Source organism: Bidens hawaiensis, unplaced genomic scaffold (genome assembly GCF_021521415.1).
Source record: "Bidens hawaiensis isolate Kalapana, Puna unplaced genomic scaffold, B.hawaiensis_p1.1 tig00025990_1, whole genome shotgun sequence".
NCBI classification, from domain to species: Eukaryota; Viridiplantae; Streptophyta; class Magnoliopsida; order Asterales; family Asteraceae; genus Bidens; species Bidens hawaiensis.
Window position 1 is genome coordinate 139,464 of NW_027494178.1, and position 11,157 is coordinate 150,620.

At 35.7% G+C, this 11,157-nt stretch overlaps 1 protein-coding gene across 1 annotated transcript; it reads right to left on the minus strand.

Moving 5' to 3' along the window:
- Positions 1-1,775: 1,775 nt before the first annotated feature.
- LOC143572685 (CDP-diacylglycerol--glycerol-3-phosphate 3-phosphatidyltransferase 2-like) lies at positions 1,776-8,246 on the minus strand. The gene is made up of 8 exons (XM_077057770.1): positions 7,642-8,246; positions 6,777-6,874; positions 6,632-6,682; positions 6,436-6,549; positions 6,055-6,111; positions 5,885-5,970; positions 5,382-5,791; positions 1,776-1,848 (listed from the first exon to the last, which is right to left on the minus strand). Exons 1-7 carry the CDS (start codon positions 8,063-8,065, stop codon positions 5,671-5,673), a joined length of 951 nt encoding a protein of 316 aa, XP_076913885.1. The 5' UTR covers positions 8,066-8,246; the 3' UTR covers positions 1,776-1,848; positions 5,382-5,670.
- Between the last annotated feature and the right edge of the window lie 2,911 nt (positions 8,247-11,157).

Genomic DNA, 11,157 nt, shown 5'->3' on the forward strand with positions numbered 1-11,157 from the left:
ATAATCTATAATATATATAAACGAAAACATAAAAATCCTATGTGTCGCGATGCGCTCGCTCCCCCTTTTTTGGAGTCACCAGATTTGCTTGATTTGTGAATGGAGGTTTCCAAACCCAGATATCCCTTAAACGGGTTATAACATCTCATTAAATTAAAAATTACTCTCACCAAATTATTGATGTAAAAATCCTATAAAATAGGATATACTAAAATTAATATCTTATTTATTTTAATAAAGATATATATATTATTTAAATTAAAAAAACCAATTTTATAGTAAAAAAATAAACGGGTTTTGGGTCTCATCAAACCATAAGTATATTATTAACCTTTATAAATATTATTTATAATTAAAAAAATCAATTTTATAGTAAAAGAAATAAACGGGTCTTGGGTCTCATAAAAACCGTATAGCTTTTAAATCGGGTTATAACATCTCATTTATTAGTGAAAACAATTTATCACCAAACCATAAGTATATTATTAACTTATATACAATAAAAAAATATAAATAAATAAATAAATAAATATTAGAACAAATAATATAAAACAACCACCGTAATACAGGAGATAAAAACTAGTTATATATATATATTATAAACCAAAATCTACTCCTCTCACAAATTTAACTATTCATTAATTGTCTAAGCTTTCAAGCTAATTATACAAGTGGCTTAAACATATATGTTTTTGGCAATTATCCTACACATAACATATTTAGTCATTCATTTTCTTCACATAGATAGAGGAGAAGTTCACCACCGCTCCCAACCTCCACCAACCCAACCCTCCTCCGGGATTAATTTGGTCTAATTTTCCCAACATGTAAACACACAAAGACGTCGTACGTCGCAACGCAGTAATTTAAAAAAATTGCAAGGATCATGAATACTCCATTATTGGCTTGCTTAACAAATTAAACTATATATATTAATTTCAAGATTTTGTGTCTTTAACAAATTTATTATTCAATTCTAATACTTTTGATTGGTTTGATAAATTTACTCAATTTAATACTTTTGATTGGTTTGCCTTATTATTTTCTCTTTTCCTATTTAATTTTTGCTTTATAACATAATACAACCTTTTTTTTTCTCGAAAAAACGGCTTTCTTACCAAAATAAATATGAGAATTTTAACTATAGGAAATATACATTTCTATATTATTATACCTTTTCATTTTGTAAAACTTCACCAAACCACCTATAGTATCATAAGAACTTTTTTGTTTTTATGTTTTACATGCGAGTTAATGGATTCAATGCATGTACGTGGTTTAACATTTTCACATATGCTTTTGGTATAGTTTAATGACTTTGTCATAACGTGCGGGTCATAAATATTAGTTAAATAGTTATTAATCATTTTTATATTAGGATGTTTAGTGGTTAGTTTGGATCTCATCATAGACAACTCGGCAGTTAGAAACGTGTATGTATGCCTAGATGTGTTTGCACATCAAATGCGTCACCGGTGTGTAAGTCCATGACTAGACGAAATCTGTGATTTTGATCATAAGTGAGACAGATTGGCTGGCTAGGCAGCCAAGGACGCCACACATGGCTGCAAAAAGACAGCGTCATTGTTCCTAAACCCTTGATTTAAAACACCACAAAATACAATGATCAGTCATCAAACCATCTGACAGTCTTTTTAAAATCTGATAAAATCAATAATAATTTTAAAATGATATGATTATAGAATACACAACATTAGAACATAACAAACCCTTGAATAAATAGAAAATAAATCAATAAATGAAATTTTTTTAGAAAAAATTCAAAAATCGGGCCAAACCATCAGCTCAAATGGACTCAACCAGACTGGTTATGTAACTAGTTCCTGGCTGGATGTGAGACTAGACGTGCACAAATCGGGTTCACCTGGAATACCCGAACCGGTGCGGAACCGGTTTTTTCACACCGGGTTGTAAAATGGCACCGGTTCCAGTCAAGAACCGGTTCGGTTCCCGACCCGAACCGATGCCCAGATATGCTAACTTTTAGGAACCGGGTAGGGTATGAACCGGGACCGGTTTTTACGTAAAAACCGGTTCCACCGGTTTTTTTTGAAATTCAAATATTATAGCCGTTAGGAACCGGTTCCAACGGCTATATAGCCGTTTTTGACCGTTGGAACCGGTTTTTTAACTATAAATAGGTTATTTTTTTACTCTAAATAGCAAGGTTTGTTTGTGTACTTGTTAAACCACTTCCAAAACTATAAAACACACTCCAAACCATAATTAACCTTAAACCGACAACAAATGGCAACTAATGATGACGTTGTTATGGTGATCGAAACAACAAGATGCCCCAATGTTTGGGTTCATTACGATTTGTGTCTCATGACCGACTCACATGAGATGGCACGTTGCAAATATTGCTCGAAGTTTCTTAAAGCAGGGTCCAACTCGACATTACGAAAACATACGAATAAGTATTGTCGAGAGAAAAGAAGTTTGGATGCTAAAAAAACGGAAGTGGGAGAGTCGTCCGGCTCTACAACCCAAAAATAAGTATTCCCGGATTAAAATGACGGACTTTGTTTTTTAAGTTTTAGTTGTTATGTTTAGTATCGTTTATGTTTTAATAATGTTTGTAATAGTTATTGTTTAAATAAATAAAATGTTCGTCGTTATTAAAAAAGTAACAAAAAATTAATCATGAGTAACAAAAGTAATTATAATAAAACAAATCAAAACTAAATATTAGTTGAACAAGTTACAAATAATTTTACTAAAACAAATAATTACAACTCTTCTTCGTCTTCATTCTCGTCTTCACCCTCGTCTTCGTTATCGGAAGAAACCCCGTCCTCCGCCTCCTCATCATGAATATGACGCTCTATTGATATTTCGTCTTCAAAGTTCGCCTTGTGTTGTACACGATCCACCGCATCCAAATGGTCATTTAGGCAAATGCAAACCTCTAGAGACTCGGGAGTTAATTTTGTTCTTCGCATAGATAACACCCTCCCACTAAGAGAAAAAACCGATTCGAAAGCAACCGTTGAGGCTTGTACGGCAAGCAAATCACGAGCCATGGCGGATAGAATGGGAAATTCGTTTTGTTTACCTTTCCACCAAGCCAACAAATCAATATTGCGAATTTCGTCGACCGTTGCGCCCTCAACATAGTTTGCTCCACTGTATCGACCAAGTTCGCTAGTTGGTGTGTTTCCTCTTTGCCTCTTAGATGCCGATTCACGAATCCCATTCATCAAGTTTATAAGTGGGTCATTGCACGGCCTACTAGTTGTTTTTTTCACAAAAGACGATCTCGTGCTTGGACCATACATTTGAAAATAATGGTCATAAAGGTCTTGAAGTGTTTTGTTGAACTTGTCCTTCTCTTCCGTCGACAACTTCGGGTCGATCTCGTGCATACCTAAGTTGTCGAATATTTCCTCAATCGTTGTTTTAACCCCATTAACATTCCAATAGGGGTTTAATGCGGCGGCACAAGTAAAGACCGGCGGTATGTTTTCAAAATATTTTATGAACTTTTCTTTCATCACCGCAACAATATTCTTGAAGAGTTTGTTCTTCTCCGCAAAGCTTTTAAAAACACAAGACATATAGTACAATTCTTGCAAAACCCAACAACTAGTAGGGTAATAGACTCCCGATAATTTTGTTGTTGACTTTTTGAACACGTCAAGATACTTCAACAAATAACCGACTTGGACCCAAACACTTTCCGGAAACATATCGGCCTCGCGTTCTTCAACAAGATTGTTATGAAAAGCTTGTAAAGTTTGGCGTTGGGCAAAACACACTTTAACATATGACAAGTTGAGTTCCAACGGGTTGGAACGTCCCAATTCGGCCCCAAATACTTTCTTTCAATCGACTTGCAATAGTTCTTATATTCAAGATGTCTTCTTTTACCACTTTTGAAGACATCTTGTAACATAAGTCTAAAGTATTTTAAATCATCACAAATGTTTTCATTGTCAAGACCTATTTGAACAACCAAGTTGATGATATGTGCAACACATCGAACATGAAAAAAATCCCCGAAACAAGGTGGTGAATATTTAATGATAAATTTTTCAGCCGCCTTAGTATTGTTTGAAGCGTTGTCAAACGAAATCGAAAATATTTTATTTCTCAAGTTGTAAGTCGTTATAACTTCATCAAGTAATTCAAACAATTTTTCGGCGGTATGTGGGAATGGGAAGTTTTCAAAAGCGATGGTGCGTTTCATCAATTGCCATGTCACCGGATCAACCCAATGAGCGGTGACACATATGTATGATTCGGGCAACCCGTGTGGTGCCGACCAAACATCGGTAGTTAAACTAACCATGGCTTCTAAAGAATGAAAAGACTCGATTAACTCTTTTTTAGCACACTCCCACAACCTGATACAATGACATCTTAAGGTAGTACGACTTACATGTGTGTATCTCGGTTGTAGAGTTTCGCGAATCAACGACGTCAAATCCGGGTCATCAAAGTGGTTAAACGGCAAACCTCGTTGAATAACGAACTTTGCCATTCTATCTTGAACTTGAGTCGTGTTGTAACGAAATAGTGTACCATCTTTACCCAAGTCAATTTGATCGGTCGCGCCAATCCCTTTCAACGCCTTGCAATATGGCTTCTCGATGTGCTTTCTCAAAGTAGAGTTGGAATCGTGCTTTAATATTGAACCACATAGTTTGCAACGAGCCTTTTGATAACCTTCGTCATCCACAATCAAATCCCAATTCTTCCATATGTCTTCGTTGCGGTTATGGTTGACTACCGTAACAACCATTGGGTCCTCCGTAACAGGAACGGGGGCAACAAAAACACTCTTCTTAGCCTTCTTGTTAGTTTTTTTGATGGGTGCCATAATAATATTTAGTTGGATGGTCGGGTAACGGAACGAGTTTGCTAAATGAGTAGTATTTTAGTTTGTTTTTGAGTTTGGTGGTGAAACAAGTGGTGGAAAACAAGATATATATAGGTTTCGAGCATCAAAAACCGGTTCCAACGGCTATATTACCGTTGGAACCGGTTACAACGGCTCTATTGTCTCTCAAAAACCGGTTCCAACGGCTATATTACCGTTGGAACCGGTTACAACGGCTATTTGGTGTCTCAAAAACCGGTTCCAACGGCTATATTACCGTTGGAACCGGTTCCAACGGCTACTTTGACTTTTGTTTGACTCTTCAAAAAAACCCGCCGGAACCAGTTTTTTCGGGTACGAACCGAACCGGTTACAATTAAGAACCGGGTAGGAACCGGGTTGGAACCGATGGGGACATACAAATAGGAGAACCGGGTACGATTTTCGGGTACAAAAATACCCAAATCGGGTAGGAACTGGAACCGGTTCCGGTTCAGTTCCACCAGTTAGGTTCCGGAACCGTTTTTTTGTGCACGTCTATATGAGACTAGTGATAAAAAGCAATGATATTGATCAGAAATCAGGTTTAATTAGCAATTCACAATAATAATAATAATAATAATAATAATTTCTAGGTATACCAAGAATACAACTATATGCACCACAAAATTGTTTCTTTATGTATTACGTCAATAAAACTAGTGAACAACTGAGCTTCCAAACAAACAAACAAAAAAATTACATGTAATTGCTGGGTAGAAAAGTAGCTTTTGCCATTTGGGCTTCAAGAACAGCATATTTGTCAGCACTAACTATAAAAGGTGTTACATCAGCATTACTTTCCATATCTTCTTCATATACACTACCAATGACCATACGGCTAACATAGCTGATATGTAAAGAAGACCGACACCCGTTGCACCCATGAACGCTGCGTCTTTAAAACTGGATAGTTTTCGGTATTCAAAAACCCTCATTAAGTTTAACAAAACAATAATTTATTACTTTTTTGTATCTAAAAAGTCAAATGGAACATACCTGCTGTCTCTGATAACAAGAAGCATAGTCAATGAAGTCATTTGAGTGGCTGTTTTCCACTTTCCCAAATTATTTACAGCAACTGCCTGGAAAAACATGCATTATCCTTGAATACATGAACAAAAACTATAAAATATGAATAGAGATTTGAAAAATGTTTAAAATAAAACCTCTGAAAGTTTACTCCCTTGAGAAGCAGCCCATTCTCTAACCGCGGACATTGTTATCTGCCATACATCATTAATGAATTTAATATTCATAAATTCATTTAAATTTCATGAATATGCTTCTGAGTATGTACTAGCTACTATGTACTTAATATCATGCATTCACATCTAATCAAATAAAAATCTACAAAGATTTGTAAATACCAAAACTTGATAGGTGCCATTGAAGAAGAGCTAAAACATCAATTAGTGAAACAAAAAGACGGCAATATAATGACAAAACACTATGCTTTGATGTCTCCCCCTAGTTGATAAACCATACTCATAAAACAAGTATCAGTATCTTGCATCTGTGTTAACAATGTGCTAAAGTTAAGAATTTACCTCTCTGCCAATTATCGCAATAGCGGGTACAATCAGCAACCATGGTAGCTGCCCAAACATAGCAGCTTCTGGAGGTCTTGTACATAACATGACCAATGTAGCAGCAACCATAAGCTGCAACCACAAACAATCATACAACTTTATAAACCTACAAAACATAATATATGAGTTAATGTCTAAAGTAGCAAAGGTGTACCTTATCAGCCACCGGATCCAAAAATGCACCAAATGCCGTTCCCAAGTTCATCTACAATTTGCAATAAAACCGTGAATCATTAGTTTGTGAAATGAAAAGATCCATCTTGTGAATCTTTAAAGTTCAAGAACATGAAAATGCATACTCTTCTTGCTAAATAGCCATCGAGCCAATCTGTAACTGATGCAGCAATGAAAATACCTGTGGTAGCATTTGCTCCTAACCGACTGTCCATGTAAAAAGCTAGAGAACCAAAAAGAAAAATAATAATATGTTAGTTTCATTAAATCCACTACATCTTGCACATCATGCTTTAACAAAATTCATTGTAGCGCCAACGAAACTAGCAAAATTATAAATAAACTCATCTGTTGAACCAAATTCTCCAATTTCTAGGTGTTAACATTAACATGTCCACAATTCAAACTAGTGGTGTACAAATTGCAGTTCTGATCGGTTTCTACCGTTAACCAAACCATAACTGCTAGCTTCGCTTACTAGATTTCCTTAACCATAACCAAACTTCGGTTTCTGTTAATCAGTTATAAAGCTCAATATGGTTTGGATTCAGTTATTTTCGGTTGATTAACCAAGCCAAGTTTGAACTACAATTTGACTAAATGAACATGAGAAAAGAATCAGTCGCATGAAGTTAATTATACATATTCTCAAGTTTTTTCGTTACAAAATTATCACATATACCAATCCACATATATATACATATATTCATCTCGAGATTCTTGACGTAAGCATGCTTTAATTCTTTTCGGTTCAGTTTCAGTTAACGTTCGGTTATGAGACGCCCTAGACCATAACCGATTGATTGGTTAACTAAAAAACCTAGACCATAACGGTTCGCTAATCTCATGTTATCGGTTAATTTCGGCTAACGGTAAAGGTTTTCTGACCCCTAATTGAAACAATTCTATAATATTATAATATTCATCAATAATCGAGCTACAATTCAAACATTTTCAATGATCAATCAACACGGGATAAAATAAACATACTGCTAATCAAAATCGGAACGGATGCGACTCGAGCAATCGTTAATATCGTGGGCAATGTAAGCAGCTTCGCAGACGGATTCTGTTGAGGAGGTTTAAGATGTCCGTCATCGTCCGACGGCACCGTAGGCATACGGTCAGTTTCCGTTATCCGTTTCCCATTTCTGTTATCACTGCTAACCGATTCCATATTAACAGAACAATAATATCTGAATGTTTTAGAGCCACGAAACCCTAATTTGTTATTATTATTATTATTAATAGCCTGCGGTTGAGGTGCAAATCTGGTTAATCTCCACCAGCCGGAGGTTGGAGACGGTGTTTTATGTTTTGCGATGGTAATTGGCCGGCGAAGCCATAAATGATGGTGGTGGTGGTGGTTGTGGATGTAAATAGATGAGGTGAGTTTGAGAAGGTTTAAGGGCATGGTGATTCGGCGTATGGTGCGGATGACTAATTATTACTAATATGCGCCCAGGCTTAGGTTAGCAGGTGCTCTTTGGATGGGAAGTGTTGATGGCTTAGGTTAGCAAGCGACATGGTTGATTGAAGTTGAAGGATGTAAAGAGATATTACGGAGATGACCTCATGGTATATCATTAGTGGTTTTTAAGGTCCCTAGAGTTATTTTATGTTATATTCATGACGTCTTTTATTTAAAGTTGAACTAAGTTTGAGATTAAACGAGATTGAGTGCCTTCATGGAGGTAGGAATCGGTGGGTATTTCTTCCGATTAAAAACTCTATCCCTGGATGTTGGAAGAATATTGTTAGTCATTTGGATAAGGTGGTTATAAACGGGATTTCGCTAAAATCCCAAATTAGGGGCAAGCTTGGGAATGGGGATTCTCTTCGTTTCTGGTTGGATTTATGGCTGGGCCCGGTGCCGTTAAAAGACATATGGCCAGGGCTGTTTGAATCGGACAAGAAGAAAAATGATAAAGTGGGCATGCGATTGATGCAGATCGATACTAAAGCTGTGCTGGCAGACTCGTGGGTGATGGAAACGAACACTGTACAGACCATTTCTGAAGCGCAAGAGGTTGTCTTCTTGCTCTCTCAGGTTAGATTCGTTGGGGGGAAAGATAAGTGGGTTTGGGAACCTGATAAAGATGGGTTGTTTAGTGTTGCGGCTGTTAAAAAATGGTTGGGAGAGGGCGGTTCTACAAGGCCTAATTCGGTTTTCAAGTGGGAGTCTTGGGCCCCGATTAAAGTTAATGTCTTTGTTTGGAGAATGATCCTGGATCGTTTGCCGACCCGTGATGCGCTAGCTAGAAGGATGATTAACATTTCGGACATGTCTTGTCCCTTATGCGACACAGGCTACAAAACATTGCAGCATCTGTTAGTTGATTGCGGTGCTTCTTTTGGAGTTTGGAGCTTTATTTGGAAATGGTGTAGGATAAATGGAGGCATGTTTCGAACAATTAAGGATATTATGAATATGGACTTTGTGGCTAAGGGTCCTAAGTGGAAGATGAAGACTTTAAGAGGTATCTTGATGGTTTCTTGTTGGGTTATTTGGAACGAGCGAAATAAGAAGGTGTTTCAAGGTTCGTCCTCTCGGGTTGTGGACAAGGTGGCGAGGGCGAAAGTTTTATCCTTTTTTTGGTTTAAACATCGAACTAGGTACAAAAATGTGGTTTGGAACGATTGGGTTAAATACCCTTTGTATGGTTTGTAAGTTCTGGTTCGGTCCTTCATTTGAGGTCCGGCCTTTGTGTTTAATGAAATTCTCTGTTCAAAAAAAAAACGAGATTGAGTACGAACTCAGTGCGAGGTTTATAGTTTATCCATAAAATTTAGTTAGTTAGTCTCGCAAACATGACTTCTCAAGTACATCACACTTCGTTTTATATGGTCGCTCTAGCACGTCGTGACGCCCAGTGGTGTTTACCCGACTAGTTTTAATGGGATCGCTTTGGTTAGACAGAGAGTCCAATCGTGTTTACTCAACTAAATTTAATAGGATCACTGTGGTTTGTCAAAGTGTTCTTTTGTGTTTAAATTGATGTAGACGTGGCCCGTGGCCAAATGGAGATGTTAAATGTAGCCAATCAAGATTATGGCTCGTAGCGAATTGGTGACGTGGTGTAATCAAAGATGTTGCTACAAGAAATTGACCAACACACTTCGTCTTCTTAGTGATTAGAGATCTAGATCATGTTAGAGGGGATCCGAGGCCAAAGTCTTATGACTACCCTTCAATGCTTCATTTAGTCTAGCATTCATCATATAACTGACATGTGTATACATATGAGAGAAACATAGAAAGTGAGTGAATAAGAGTGTGCGTAATGGGGGCGAGTAATGGGGTGGTTGGGGCTACAAAATGACCCCCCCCCCCCCCCCGCGATAGGGGGTGATGAAGATTTGCCGGCGGCAAACCTTTGAAGAATATTATTATATTGTGGTGTGTGTGGTGTGTGTGCATATATATATATATATTAGGTTTAAGTTTAAGGAAGAAATGAAATTACTGCGAGAAATGCGAAAAATGAATATGAGTCACTAGTTTTATTTTATGTTTTAAAAGTTTAAATATAAATGAAAAAGATATAAATGTAACAGTAAATGCACACTCTCTCTCCAATTAATACAACTAATATAACCATAATAAATCCTTCTCTGATTAATATATCTATATAATTTAACTAAAATAATTAAAAAGATAAAAACACTAATTTAGTTTTCATAAATAATAAAAAAATATCATACAAATGTGTCCATTAAATATAAACAATAAATATACAACCTACACGAAATTATATAACCTAAACTTGTTTTGAGCAATAAAAACATACCATATACAAAAAAACATACAACCTACATATTAAATTCGACATCAACAATTATATAAACTACACAAATATACACATATCCTACACGTGTGTAGGTTGTGTTTTCTTATTCTTAGAATAAGTGTGGGTTATATGTTATTGTGTATGATGTATATTTCACATTTAATGCAAACATATGTAAGATAGGTTTTTGTATTAATCATCACAATGTAACCACGTGTTGACGGATATTGATAAGTTGAGTTCGAAGAAATTGGTTTTATAAGTTGAGTTCGAAGAAATTGGTTTTAAATAGAAATTTTTTTAATGTATGAATAAATTGTATTTGTGTATGATACAGTTTTCATGTGTAGGTTATACGTTTTCGTGTACATGTATATTTTATTGATGATGAATTTTGTGTGTATGTTATATGTTTTCTTATTCTCAGAACAAGTGTAGGCTATATATTTTTGTGTATGTTGTATTTTTTTTGTTGATATTTAATGCTAACACATGTAAAATAGTTTTTTATATTATTTATCACAATGTAACTACGTGTTAATGGATATTTATATATTGAGTTGGAAGAAATTTGGATAGAAAGAAATTTTAATGTATGAATAAATTGTACTTGTGTATGATAAATTGTACTTGTGTAGGATAAAAATTCAAGACACAAAAAATAAGTTAAAAAATAAATAAGTTCTTAATATTTTTCAATTATAATAATTTAATT